This window comes from Heliconius melpomene, chromosome 15 (assembly GCF_056956725.1).
Source record: "Heliconius melpomene rosina isolate 202511_hmr_F chromosome 15, ASM5695672v1, whole genome shotgun sequence".
Classification (NCBI taxonomy): Eukaryota; Metazoa; Arthropoda; class Insecta; order Lepidoptera; family Nymphalidae; genus Heliconius; species Heliconius melpomene.
Window position 1 is genome coordinate 1,375,262 of NC_140403.1, and position 15,528 is coordinate 1,390,789.

A 15,528-nucleotide genomic window follows, 5' to 3' on the forward strand; every position below is an offset into this window, starting at 1 on the left:
TCGACCACGAATATAATTAAAGATAATATTACATATTTTTATTTGCATCCAAATATTTGTTTATGTAATGTTAGTGCCAACTACCAACCCACGGCCAACCAAAACTATATCATAAAACCAGTTATTGAAAATTGTTTATAATTAAAGGGAAAACAGTACGTCATTCCAATCGACAAACAAATCAGACATCCGACATCAGCTTCCCGATATGATTATTATTCATATTGAATAACTTACTTAATTACAATAATGAAAAATTAATATTGTAAGATTTAAGCTTTACTAGATAATCCTTATAAAATGTGTCTAAGTAAAATTAAATTTGCTTTAAGAATTTCATTCAGTTGGCATTATTGAAATTATGTCAAACTGACAGTGACATATATGATAAATATAATCAAAATAATTATTTCGTAGCCTAGCTTTCAATAATTAATGTTTGCAAATTTTAATTTGAACTTGTATTAAATAACAATCTAGAAAAATTAATATGTCTTACAAGACAAAAGATGTAACCCTTTCTGCGGATCGACCAAAGACACTACTATTACAAAAGCATTCAGACTACTTAGCCAGCTACGGTCTAAATAAAAATGATTATGAATTTTGTATGACAGAATATTTACGAATGTCTGGAATATATTGGAGTCTAACAGCTATGGAGTTAATGGATCAATCGTCGAGGTAACAACTCGAATTAAATAATTTTTGTAACTATATTAATTTATACCTTAGTATTTTGTAAACCTATAAATTGAAACTAAACATTTTACTTTAACATTTTAATGTAATGATTATTCGTTACTCCTTCTTACTTATAAATTAACTGTTGTAATGCAATTTATAATGTCATCTAAGTAATAATAAATACATGATGTAATAGTATTATAAACATAAATGTAATGCTACTTAATTACTTGAAGTTATGTTACTAAAATATTGATACTATATAAATGTCAATATTGATGGAATATACATAGATTCAATAGTGTATGCTAATCTTCATCATTATCATAATTTTCCAATTTTCTTAACTTTGGATAATCAATGCCTAAACTTGGCCTGTGCCTAATATATGTCAGGGTATGTCAGTCTATTTTCGTATATTGTCATAATTATTTTTCCAACACACTATGCCCGCATGCCTCTATCTATTCCTATAATTTGGTTGCCTGGTAGAGATCATGTTTAGTGATAAGGGTGCCTTTTCACATTTTATTATTTTATAAGCTCTTGTAAATTTAAAATTGTACTATGTACATTATAGTGTGAAATAAAAAGTTTTTATTATTATTATTAAAAATTATAGAATGCCAAAAGAAGAAATCATTAACTTTATATCATCTTGTCAAGATAGTGAAAGTGGGGGAATATCAGCTAGTAACGGTCATGACCCCCACATGCTGTACACATTAAGTGCTATTCAGGCAAGTATAACTTATTATTTTATGTAAAAAAAAATGATAAAATTTTCTTTTAATATAGATTGATATTCTATTTGTGGTGTTTAAAATATGCATTATTTAGAATGAAAATGGCTACTATGTTATGTTAGTTACCATTTTAAAAGACAAGTTATTACCAGTTTGAAAACGCCTGCCTTTATGCAATATCTGAAAAAAAATTGACAGTGGGTAGAGAGCCTATTGTCTCAACACTAGGTTCCCTCTCTCTACCCAGTAATATTCGGAATGCATAGTAATTTTGGAAACCAGTTGTAGCTCAGGGGCACACATGCAACTGTAAACACTACACAACAAAAAAAATATTATTAATAAAACTTTGTTTCTTACAGGTCCTCACAATGTATGACAAGCTGGACGCAATAGATATTGAAGGAGTAGTTCGATTTGTGGCCTCAATGCAACAGGAAGATGGTAGCTTTATAGGTAAAACTCTCTTTTCATAGGTAAAACTATAAAAACTGTTTCAACGTTTGTTTTAAAAGAATTATGGAAAATTATAGTTATTTATTGACTGTTACATAATTATATTATATTATTTTGTGTGTATTGTAATTTTATTTTTGAGCACATTCTTCTTTCAAGGTTTAGTTTTTAACTTGCCTAAATATAATTATCTTGACTAGAGTCAAGGATCAAGGTTAGTAACATGTTTTTAATCTATACAACATTTTTTGTCCATCTAAGCATAGCAGATATATAAATATTTCTATGAATTTGATTAAAAACTTATTGATAATATTGTATTCAGGCATATTGAATTGCACCAGTAGCTGATAAATAAAAATAAATCATATCCCAATTGGGAATCAAACTCACTACTTTTGCTTTTACAATCAGATGCTGTCCTCAGTGGGATCCCGTCATTATTAAGACAATCATGGTACAGATACCACAACTGTGTAATTTTTTTTAACATTCTTAAAGAGCAGGAAAACATAAAAATTTAAGCAATAAATTTGAAACCACATTTCTTGGATACTGCCCACCACTAAGCAGCACTAACCTCTACATTATTTATGTTATTAGCATCTTTGTAAGGTGATTGTTACAAATTACACTACACAAAGATACTTCTTTAGAATTGTCATGTGGCAAGAGAGAAGGCTATTTAATAAATATTTATAAGGTGTTAAGAAAATATTGAGTTGTAACCTAGTTATCAGAGCCCTTGGACAACTGAATCCCTTTACATTAAAAAAAATGTCTTCTAAACAAGGTATAAATATCAATACATATAATAATTTCAATTTCTTAGGTGACAAGTGGGGTGAAGTTGACACAAGATTTTCTTTCTGCGCTGTGATGTGTCTTTCATTATTGCATAAATTGGACTCAATAAATGTAACTAAAGCTGTTGATTTTGTATTAAGCTGTATGAATTTTGATGGAGGTTTTGGATCTAAGCCTGGTTCTGAAAGTCATGCAGGTATTTACTAATTTTTTTGATTGTTTTTTATTTGATTAGCTTCTTGTTGTATCCTGCATAGAGCAAGGTAGGCAAAGGGAGCCTAGTGTTAAGACAAAGCACAATTTACACTGCCCAATTCTCGAGTATAACAAAATAATTAATTCTCCCAAGTCAGACTCGTACTCACAACCGTCGCGCTTACACTCAGAGGCAATACCGCTGCGCCACGACTTACACACGGTTATCATAATTTGTATCGTATGTTACATTTAAATACTTGCCAATCTTCGATAAGCATCTCCAATTTCAAAGCTCCAATGCTTTCCAGGTATTTACTAGCTTGCGAGTGCGTTAGTACGTTCCAGACAGGCATGTATGGCAAACTTGAGCGTCGAAGTTATTTAGGTCTAGTTTTGGACCTAATTATTATATTTTTACATTATATAGTAAATTATATTATAAAAAAGGAAGCAAACAGTTTGGGAGAGAACCAATCAACTTCTAGGCTTTTCCCAAGGAGCCAATTTATTTTTTACGCTCTACAATCACTTTGTTAGTGGTAAAAGAGTATTTTATCTATATATAGAAATACATAATAAAACACATTGATAAATAAAGTAGAAATAAAATGTTTACTCAGCAATATCACTTTTTTAAATTTAATTTTGTACATTAATAATTTCAGGGCTAATCTACTGTTGTGTGGGCACTCTATCTATATGCAAACGTATGGATGCTCTCAAAGCGGACGAGCTGGCGTGGTGGTTGTGTGAGAGACAGTTGCCCAGCGGAGGTCTAAATGGAAGACCTGAGAAGTTACCCGATTTGTGTTATTCTTGGTAACATTTAGGAATGATTAGAAAGTAGTAGTTGCTTAAATCTTTTCCCCGTTTAGCTGAGTTGGTAGAGGGGAGGCTAGGGAATATCGTGTTAAGACCCTCCTTTGTTCACATACTGACAAATTGTTAGACATGGCGTCAAGTGGTGGAACTCAACCATAGATTTTAAATTTATTTTGAGTTTAGTAGATATCAAAGCGAGGAAAACAAATCCATTACATCATCTCCCTTGTGCGGTGATCGAACTTACAATCGTCACATTTACAGTGAAACGCACTTTGCCACGACAACCTCAATTTGTTACTAGAAATGTCTAATGGCTCCAGCCATAATGAGTATAGTAATCGAGTCCTCGTTATTTGGAAACTATACATTGTAATAGCTGTCGGAATAAAATGTTATTAAAAATAATATTATAACCAAAATTCACTTGAATTAATTTAAAATTATTTAATGAATTCATACAATTCAATGTATATTACAGGTGGGTAATGTCCTCCCTATCAATGCTAAACAGAATACACTGGGTCGACAAGAAAAATCTAGAAGAATATATACTGGCGTGTCAAGATTCTGAAACTGGTGGTTTCAGTGACCGTCCCGGAGACATAACTGATCCTTTCCACACGTTATTCGGTTTAGCCGGACTATCTTTATTAGGGAACTCTACTATTAAGCAAGTTAACCCTACTTATTGTATGCCGCAAGAAACCATTGATAGGTTGAAGTTAGAACCACAGATTTTACAAGTATAATATATAAAGAGTTACTTTTGTAAGCGTAATTAATATATTATATTTATATTTCAATTAAATATGGATATGTGTATAATTTTTTAAATTAGTAAATTAGTTACAAGTTGGACATATTTACAGAAAAATATATTAACTAACAGAAAGGTTATATTTTCCTAGTAATATTTTGTTTTAATAAATGCCCTAAGCATTTACATATTATTTAGCTTAGCCAAAATATTATCTTTACTTGGTATTTCAAATATAAAATAAAGCAAGTTAACACCAAAACCACAGATTGTAAACTTACAAGTGTAAATGTTTTTTTTACAATTACATTTGTTAATTTTGCCTAATGCTATGCTTAATAATATATTATATTCCAATTATATAATTATGTGTAGGTGTTTTATTGACATGCTTAGTAATCTTGATGTATTTTTTTATTTAAATAGCTAATTTTGTATAGTGAATTAATATATAATATTTATATTTTACATCTGTTTAATTTTTTCGACTAGTAAATACGATGATAATAAAAAATACATATTTTCTTTATATTTCGAAGCATTGAAGTATTATAGACATATTAGTCAGGTGTATTAAAATATATATAAAAATTAGAACAATATTCAGATGACTTGTCATATTGTTATAAAATATTTAAATAATTTAATTGACACATGTTATGATATTCTAATAATAAGCCGAAGCAAAGTGTTTATAATTTCCGCCGAATTTTTCAGAGGCATTGCGTGTTGAGTGGCAGAACTCAACGCCCACATCAGAGCGAAAAAAAGGAAATATAAATTTATATAAATAAAAGAAAAATAAATTTATATGTTGTTTCAAGGAAAGTCGGAAACGAAGTTTCTTAACACTAGGTTCCCTCTGCCTACTCTGCTGTGCGCAGGATACAGCGTGAAGATTTTTTGTTTAAAGTGTTAATTTATTGTGTGGTTGCCAGTCTATGTTTACTTGGAAGTTTAGTATGAGTTATCACAAGTATAAAATAAATAAACTCTATTTATTGCATGCCATAAGAAACTAGAATAATCTGCACGTGTAAATCTTAGTATTAATGATACAAAGAGAATAAATATTAAATATAGTATAATGAAATTATGTACAGAACAGTTATTCAAGCAATAAAAAAAAATGGTTACATAATTTTATTTCAAATTTTATTTTATTATGTAAATATATAAATTTATTATATTTTTATTTTGATCATGATATTATTATCATTATAAGACAAGTGTTTCATTTGAGAAACGTCAATGTCAATGTTTAATTTGTAAACATAACCTAAAAATGTTATATCGAGAAAAATCTTGTAAATATTCGCCATGAAAATAGAAATTAAAGTAAAAAGATAGCATGTCACCTATCCATTTTTTTCAGTTCCTTATTTTTAGTGTAGGTATTTATTCGTTTTCAATATTTACGTACTTAATATATTTTAATGATTTTTTATCCTCAAAAGTTATTAATGAAGCACAAACACATTATGACTTCATTATAGGTAAGTATATTTTTAAATTCTTAATTGTTTTTAGAATATAAAACCTCTAGTTATTTTTAACATTTAATGTTTTAAGTAAATAGTCGCTTAAGTTTATTCTAAGGGACTAAACAGATTTTATGAATTTTCAGTTGGCTCTGGAACTGCAGGGTCCCTTATAGCTCAAAGAATAGCAAAAGAAACAAATTATACATTTGTTGTTATAGAAGCTGGAGCTAAAAGTCATTTTTTTCATGACATTCCAGTTTTTGGTCCACTATTGCATAATTCAATATATGATTGGCAATATGAAACTGTATCTCAGAAAGGTGCATGCCTTGCTATGGAAGGTTCAGTAAGTATAGAAGACAAAAAAAAATCTTTTCACCTTTACATCTGATTTCATTATAACCTACAGTTAAGACACTTCATACTTCATTCAATTCAACACATTATGAGTTCCAGAGGTTGAGTGAGATTCTTCATAGTGAAGATCAAACCCACAATCAATATGTCTACACTCAGGTGCTATTTTCAGTGTTATCTTTATGATGAAATAATAAGTTTTTGTTTTATTAAAATTAAAAACAAATCAAGACACAGTTGTATCGTATCTCTTTGTAAACAGTGTGTGTGTGTGTGTGTTTGATTCCTTCTGAGAAAAATAAATTAATTCAATTTCCCTTGCCTTTGGCAAGACTGTGCGACTGCTACATTATGTTCTGCCACTCAACATGTAAAGTCTCAAATTCATGCTGAATATAAAGAATGAAACAAAATATTAATATATATATATATATATATATATATATATATATATATATATAGAATATGAAAATATGCAAAATTTATTACATAATTCAAATGTCTAATATTTATTATTTATGTTGTTTCAGAAATGTAAACAAACTCAGGGAAAAATATTGGGTGGTTCATCAAAATTAAACAACATGATACATGTCAGAGGAAACCTATCACATTATGTTAAATGGTTTCATGGTCTGTATACTAAAGAGTATATACAAAATCAATTCCAATATATAGAAAAAAATATTTTCCATTTAAACAATCTTCAATATCAAAGTAAATTAAGTGAAGCTGTTTTAGAAGCTACTAAAGAATTACATTTTAATATATTAGAAAATGATTATGGTATAGGCTTTAAAAAATCAATATTAACTCAAAATAATGGGAAAAGGTGGACTACATCAGATAATGTAGATTCAAAACATATTTTAACTAATACATTAGTTGAAAAATTGTTAATAAAAAATAATAAATGCATAGGGGTCCAAATAAGTTTATCAAAAAATATAATTTACGCCAAAAAGGGTGTGATTGTTAGCGCAGGAGCATTTAATTCACCAAAACTTCTACAATTATCTGGTATTGGACCAGCAGAAGTATTAAAACCTTTAAATATTACTGTAATAAAAGAGTTGCCAGTTGGTAAAAATTTACAAGATCATGTAGGTACTGGCTTAGATTTGGTACTTTTTAATGAAGCCCAATCTGTTACAATGTTTGATATTATGAATTGTTGGAATGTTTTTCAATATTTTTATTACGGAAAAGGTCCTTTAACAACTCCGGGATGCGAGGCTATAGGCTTTATTTCAACTAAAAATCTGACAACACCAAATTTGCAATACATGGTGTTGCCAGTCGGCATATCTGCTGATAGGGGTAGTTATTTCAGGAAAAATTTAGGCATAAGTAATAAAATATGGTCTAATTATTTTGCTAAACTTTTTGATAAATATTCAACTACTTTTATGACGTTGCTTCTCCATCCTAAAAGCAGAGGGGAAGTCCGTGTGCAGAGTAAAAATTCAAATATACCACCGATTATAAATCCAAATTATTTACACCATAAAGATGATATAAAAACATTAATTGAAGGTTTAAAAATATTAAAGCAAATTCTAGTAACAAAAACAATGAAATCTATGTCAGCTCAATTAAATAATTTATTTTTTCCGGGTTGTGAGGGCTATAAATTTTTTTCAGATGATTATTTAGAATGTTATGTAAGACATCTCACGTTAACGAGTTTCCATCCAGTGGGTACTTGTGCAATGGGGCTGCCAGATTCTAAAAATTCAGTAGTCGATACTTCTTTTAAAGTTATAGGTATAGACAATTTATATGTAGTTGACAGTTCTGTGTTACCAACTTTACCGAGCGGCAATATTAATGCGGCCATAGCAATGATTGCTAATATATTTTTTGAAGAGATAATATTAGTTAAAAGTACGAATAAAAATAATGTTTGTGATAGTATAACGTTAAAAGAAGCCATATTTAGAATATGTGTTTAATAAACTTGTAAAATATAGATGACTTAATAATAGTACTACATACTATTATTAAGCGTAACGAATTCTTGTCATTAGCCATGTTAAATATAATAAAATATTATGTATTTAAATCTATTAAAAGAAACCTATTATTTATTAAGTAGAAATATATGTACCTAATTATGCTCAAAATATTTTTCTCTTTGACCCATACTTACGATGTAAAACGTCTCAAATTATTATTATTTTTAGCTTCACCCTGCATCTCGTATAGCAGGGTAGGCAGGAATAACCTGGGAATTTAATATTCATACACTCGGATTCATGCGCGTAAGAGGAGGCCGGGTGGTCCGTGTCTATCCCAGAATAGTCTGGTGACCACCCTAGAACTACTTACTAGCAAAAGCTGAATTCTGGACGCATTGCGTGTTGAGTGGCGGTAGTCAACGCCGCGTTTGCTAATTCTAATATCTAAATTTTAGGTTCTAATTTCTAAGATAGTAATCAAACATCGTAGATTTTTTTTGCCACTTCATATGACGCCAGGTGCATTAAAATATTATTAAAATATGATAAATAACTAAGAAATAAGTACATGTTATTATTTACATCACATACAGATATCTGAACCGATGTGTGAAGTCTTAATACATGTTGTTTTGAAATTGCTGTTCATAAATTATGACAAATAAGTACTTATATATTGAATGTGAAACTCAATAATAATGCCTCTTAATTTATTAATAATGACTTTTAGAGATATATTCATTTTCTAAAAGGTTGTGAAATAAAACACAATGGAACTTTTATTATCAATATATTTAAGGTCACTTCTACAGACAAATGATCCGTACATAGTTTGAGCCACGTTTCTAAAACAACCATGTAATACTTACTATTTATTGTTATTTGCTTTGAATAACATTTTTATAATTATTTTTAAAATTAATAACAAATATAGTTCATAGTTATACATACAAAAAATATTAATAAGTCTTCTCACAAATGAAAGACAGTAAAATAATTATGTAAGTAATTGTCAATATCAAAATTACTCACCAAGTCAATTTTTTTTTTCTATAATGTACATAAATCATGATTAAGTATATTATATTTAGATTTATAGTGATTTATTTTACATGAAATAAAAAAAATCTGTGTCGTCTTACATAAAAGATTAACTTTTAGTAGAGACAAAAAAGTCAAATTTTGCAACATTTAGTTTTTTTTTGTCTTCCATTGGTATATTATTATTATTGGTGTATAATGGGTATATATAATTAATAAAAATATTACAGGTTTTTAATATGTATACTTTATCATGTAATTTTGCGGTAATACATAATATGTAAATTTGGTAAGAATTCGAATACAAGCATATTTTTCACGCAATTGGTGAATTATCAAACAAATATCTTATTACCTATGACTTTATAAAATGACTAGATTTTACAGATTCTCCATCGTATGACATGCCAAATGACGTATGAAAAGACCTCACTTCCACATCTGACCTCATATTAACGCATGTTTAATCTCGTATAACAAACAAGACAAGATAGATTATTAAACTATTATTTGCAGTTTTCATAGGTAGATTCAAGATTGTATACTAACATCGCTGAATCGGAACACGTTAAATTGAATCCATGTTATAATATGGCTCTGAAACCTACAATTCCAAATATAATAAATATTTTAAAATCCCATTTAGTACGAAAAATTGTATAGTTTTAGATATCGTCAATATAGTTTTAATAGACGTAACACTAAGTTAGGACTTTAGAATACCATCTACTAACGCTAACTGCTATATTGAATTATTTTGAAGCATTAGAAATTTTATGATCACGAAATTTAAAAATACTAAACACGACGCTATTTTGAGAGATACATAATATTTTATTTAATCGGCTCATACTTCTGTAAGATTTATCTAAATGGACTTCGGGAATTTCACTTAGGCCCGCGATTTGCGTTGATATATTTAATTAATTATTATTTTCTAATTTCTAACATATAAGGACACCGACGGACGGAAGATACACCAATCACTACTTCAAATATTCTATTCACATTTTAAATGCCATGTAGATACCTATCTACTTTGTGCAATATCCACGAACTAGTAGAAAAAGTTTGTATATACAAAGAGACATTTTCATTTAAAATTATAGGCAATAATATCTACATACGTTTTAATAAATATATAAATACAATTTCACTTTGTGCTGAGCAAAACGTACACAATGCAGTAACTGCATACAATAATACTGGACGGAATGCCTGAATTAGGTTTCTTTTTATAATACTAAAATTATACTATATACTTATTTTTAAATAGTAATGACTAATTAAGCAAGATTCTATTGCATAATATTTTCTCTACGTTTCGTCTTATTTTTTATTATTAAAAAAAAATCGATATATTAATTATTTATCTACATTTTTTTATATGCCAACTGTTATAACGATTTTAATTTTCCCGCCTATTTAAATCGTTTCCATTGTAACATTTTCAATTTACCACAATTTTATATCAATGCAAAGAATTTTAGCAAAATATCTAAATATATTAATTCAAATAACCTTAAATTTTAATAAATAGGCAACTTTACGTTACACAGAGCGATGGAATTAAATGATAAGAAGGTTTGATTTCTATTCCTCGTAGGCTGCTATTAAATGATTCGTGAAAAACTGAATGTCATTCCTATACTTGTAGTGAGTCATGCACGCGTAATCGTTTTCACTTTATATATATATAGGTTTATGACAATGAGTAAAAAATATCGATTTCTTTATAAATATAAGTAGCGTAGACGTAGACCTTTGTAGTTTAGTGGTTTCAATAAAGTTCTATTGTGCGTAATATACTTAAACCATTACACACCTATAGCTAGGTACATGATGTAAAGTAATGTAAACATGTTAAGTTCTCCTTTATTAATGTAAGAAAAACTCGCGTCAATCTAATTTAAAAAAACATTTTTCACTAAAATGTTTATTTTATATTTATAAAATATTTTTTTATCCTAATACTGAGTGGTAAATGTCATTGATTTATATTTATATATTAATAAATTTATATTGTTTTTATTGATACAGTAATATGACTAAGGCACACTTTTATACATATTGCATTATAAATCGCAATTTTTTTTAAATAATAATAATTAACTACGAAAAATGTATTTATTTTTATTAAAGACTATTTATTCTTTTTAAGAACACGACAATACAGGGAGCTTTATTTTGAGCAAAATCGGTTAAAAAGAAATAGTGACGACGTTTTTAAGAGACAAATTAAAACAAAACATATTTTAAGCTTTTCGTTTTACGACATTGTCTAATTAAAATCTATAGATTTTTATTCTTTTTAATTTTCTATAGAACAACAGTAATCCATGCGAGCGTAATATACAAAACCTACATTTTTTTGGTATTCGATTACGTTTTCTTAAAAGAACACGATTTTTAAGAAATTTATCTATACATTATAAAAAACCTCTTTCGCGTATGCCGTAAAGGGAGAAACTTCTAAAGAATCACTCGATACTCACTTAAAGCATGTATCCAAATAGTTATCTAAGACATCCAGCTGAAAATCAGCCCAATCTGCAGGATTCAGAAGCCAAGAAGAAAGATCATCTTCCGGGATTAATGGCGCCACTGGTTCAACAATCACATTCGCACCTATATTCGTCTCCATATCTATATCCGGTAAGGAGTTCAGGTTCAATTCCGGTAAATGTAATGTAACTGCTTGATTTATTTCATTTAAATCTATGGAATGCACTTGCGGTATGTTAGCTACTGCTATTTTTTCTTCGCTTATCTTGGGATCTATTTTAGGGATGTTCTTTTTCTTCTTATGCGTTCGGTTAGATATACGTTTTGTGCCTTCTAGATGAGCGAGGTCTAATTTCCAAAAACCGCCCTTTCCTGGCTCTTGTTTAGATCGGGCTACCTTCACAAATACTTTATTCAGCGATAAGTTATGCCTAATAGAGTTCTGCAAAAAGAAATATTTGAAAATTCTTTAGTATAAGTAGTATTTCAAAATGTATTAAGTAAATGTGTATTTTGGACGGTTCTCATAGTATGGGTTCACATCAGCGTTGCCAGATTTTAGGTTGCAGTAATAGATATAAAATGATTTTTAATTAAAAAACATCACTTTAAATGATACTGTTTTGGTTTAGGTACTATGTAGGGCAGTTAAGTTTTCAAAATTATTCAGAACTTGGGAATATATTTATTTGTATTTTTATGAACAGAGTAGGTCTATTAAAAACTTGAAGCAAAAAAAAAGATTTCAAAATATGTGGGACGATCCATGAAAAGCGGGACTATGCCTGTCCCGATCGACATTTATTTTTTGGGCTATAATTCGTGACGCCCCGCGAAAAGTTCACTTCACCAATGTGTAAAAAAATAGTAATAATAGGTTCATATATTAATAATTTATTTGTGCATGTTATAAAATATATTACAATAATTTATTCAACATTTATAATAAATTTCCCTTTTAGATAAAGGGACCCTAATCTGAACGGAACAACGTTATACTGGAAATCAATTTATTCGCCTAAATTAAATAAAACGGTATCTTATCTGCAGATTTAACGGTTATTGAAAGCGATGGCAAATTACTATCGAGTGCTACACTCACCTGCCATGTGGGGTCCGCGCTCCTGTAATATTTGAAATTATCTCGAATCCATGAATAAATGGCTGACAAAGTCACTTTATCGTTGTTATACCTCATTGCCATACATATTAAAATGCTATAAGAGAATGGCGGTTTTTTGTCACTGTTCTTTTGGTACTCTTCTTTGTTCTCCATGAAATCTTTCTGGCATTTTGCTAGTGTTTGATTGAACTTCTGTAGCCTCGTGTTTTGAGGCTGCGGCTTCGCTGGAGGGTTTGGCGACATTGGTGGTATAGGAAATTGTGGGACTGCCATAATGTTCGTTATGTTCTGCAACCATGTCAAATTCGTCAAATCAGTTTCGGGATCTTCTTCGATTTTCGGTAATCCTTTCACTGGATTCTTTTTTGGCAAATCAATCTTCACTGTTTCAGTTTCAGTTGATGATGGAGATTCGCTAAGCACAAAAGTTTCTGCTTGTTCATAATCGCATTCGATTTCAACGGTGTGCGAAGATTCTGGGACCGCGTGGTCCATGGCGAAGAACCCACTATCTCCCGAGTCGCCATAGAGGTCGACGGAGGCGTCCAGCATTTCGCCGGACGCCGGGGACAATCCTGATGTTATGTGCATGATGACATTCCTTATTCTTCACCTATGTCTTATGAATAAGAGTATTCGAGAACGGTCCACCTATTTGGTATGTGGTAGTGCGGTAAGATGGTGGTATATCGATCGGCGACGGCGCGCGGACGGCGTGACGTAGAAGTGGTCAGCCCCCCGCGAACTTTAAACTGCTTTTGTTACCGTGCCGTTAGCGTTCTGTACTGTGTGTACGCTCGTGCCGGCGTCGCGCTCGCTAGTGGCAGTGGCAGGTGCGCTCTCCCCATTGAACAGGTGGTGGCAGATCGATATTTTTCCGAAGAAGTCCAGCCCGCATACGCTCCGGACAATTAGTCATGGTTATCGTCTAGCATGGACTGTTATCAACTGCGGGTACTTCCTTGTTAATGAACTTAGGAGGAATTGTTATCTTATATATATAATGTGTCGAACGTTGCAAAAACGCTAGTTAGTGTAACTTACATCTATTTTGTTTTATGTACCATATAGGTATGTAGATATGGCTATCACCACGATAATGTTACAAATTAGATCGAGAACAATCTTTAGACATATTATGCAAATATAAATGAACTCTCAACGATGTTGAGTTCGTCACTCAACACGCAATGCCTGAAGAATTTGCCGGAAAATGGAGAACAAGAGTGTCTTAACAGTCGTCCCCATTTTCCTGCGCACGGTAGCCTCAATCTTCCTTTATTTGAACAATATTCTATGAAATAATATTTAATGTAAGGGCATAAAGTATTGTACATTTATAAGACTATTAAACTTAATATTGATTGAACCGCATATTTGACACGAGCAAACAAATTCAGGCACCCTTCTGACGAGCAATTAGGACAAGTGCTTGATGTTTAGACGATGTCAGCGTGAAGTGTTTTCGTAGCCTTCTACACGCTGTTACATACAAAAAAATCTTTATTTTTTTGTGAGTAATAGAAAATATTATTTAAATTGAAGAAAATAAACAAAAAATGTACGACTACGAAACGAGGAAAATAGACTACATAGGTTTACACTCTAAGCCAACGTTATAGTTTTTAATAGAATATTTATACGTAATTGTATTTATAAACGAGCTAATAATAAATTTTCAGCTCATTTGCACACGACGTCAGCTTTTATTTTTTATCTTAAAGCTTTCCTGCAAAATTGTAGAAAGTTTGTGTTAATGTATGTATTGCATTTACAAATTCCCGCCCATTTAAATGATATCGCGCAATATCTTTAAATTATTTTTTAAACTTCATATAGCAGAGCAAGGTAGGCAGGAAGAAATTCATTCCCCCAAAAGTGGAAATCTAACCCACAATCGTCACGCTTATAGTCGGGCGCTGCCGCTGTGCCGCTGTGCCACTATGGGCTCAATAATTTTCGTTAATAAAAGTAATTTATGTTATAAACAATATAATCTACACAGCATTTTCCCGCGTCTACAACACATGACAATTGAAACAGTAAGGTGTCCTCAACAGAGCGGAACGACACGTACCAGTCACCGTGCACAGGACCGGGAACGGACCCCCCTACCCTCACGTTATATTAATTGTTAATGTGGCGATAGTATAGTGAACCCTAAAATATCGTAACGTTTAATTTTAAATATTTTTTTTATATAATTTTGATATTTATATTTTAATTTCTTAGCTATGGTGTCCACAGCGCGGCGTTGAATTCCTGCATACAACACACAATGCCTCTAGAATTCGGCGTAAATGGATGGATGTGGAAATCTCCCCAAGATTTCCACGTCCTTCTAAGTACGTACTGCTATGTGCAGGATAGTGAAGCTCAGTAATTCAGAGTTCTGAAAACTTGAAATATTTCTAAGTATTTGAAGATTTTCAGATACTGAAAACTTTGATGATTGAATTGAATTCGGTATAGGTACATACAATATATAGAATAAGCCCATATCTAAGACCCGCCTAGAAAACCTTTTAACAATACGCAAAAGTTCACGACCTTTGAGTCATTAATCAATTAGAAACGAATT

The 15,528-nt window shown here is 30.6% G+C and overlaps 3 protein-coding genes across 3 annotated transcripts; 2 read left to right on the forward strand and 1 right to left on the reverse strand.

Annotated features, from left to right (window-relative positions):
* The first annotated feature begins 382 nt into the window (after nucleotides 1-382).
* RabGGTb (geranylgeranyl transferase type-2 subunit beta) lies at nucleotides 383-4,917 on the forward strand. Its single transcript, XM_085197948.1, has 6 exons — nucleotides 383-684; nucleotides 1,310-1,427; nucleotides 1,796-1,889; nucleotides 2,722-2,892; nucleotides 3,560-3,713; nucleotides 4,198-4,917. The coding sequence occupies exons 1-6, from the start codon at nucleotides 491-493 to the stop codon at nucleotides 4,466-4,468; spliced, it is 1,002 nt and encodes a 333-aa protein (XP_085054074.1). The 5' UTR covers nucleotides 383-490; the 3' UTR covers nucleotides 4,469-4,917.
* Nucleotides 4,918-5,713: 796 nt separating this feature from the next.
* LOC146531202 (glucose dehydrogenase [FAD, quinone]-like) lies at nucleotides 5,714-8,443 on the forward strand. Its single transcript, XM_085197949.1, has 3 exons — nucleotides 5,714-5,972; nucleotides 6,104-6,306; nucleotides 6,848-8,443. Exons 1-3 carry the CDS (start codon nucleotides 5,828-5,830, stop codon nucleotides 8,270-8,272), a joined length of 1,773 nt encoding a protein of 590 aa, XP_085054075.1. The 5' UTR covers nucleotides 5,714-5,827; the 3' UTR covers nucleotides 8,273-8,443.
* Nucleotides 8,444-11,731: 3,288 nt separating this feature from the next.
* LOC146531203 (uncharacterized) lies at nucleotides 11,732-14,376 on the reverse strand. The gene is made up of 2 exons (XM_085198507.1): nucleotides 12,927-14,376; nucleotides 11,732-12,266 (listed from the first exon to the last, which is right to left on the reverse strand). The coding sequence occupies exons 1-2, from the start codon at nucleotides 13,536-13,538 to the stop codon at nucleotides 11,811-11,813; spliced, it is 1,068 nt and encodes a 355-aa protein (XP_085054633.1). The 5' UTR covers nucleotides 13,539-14,376; the 3' UTR covers nucleotides 11,732-11,810.
* Between the last annotated feature and the right edge of the window lie 1,152 nt (nucleotides 14,377-15,528).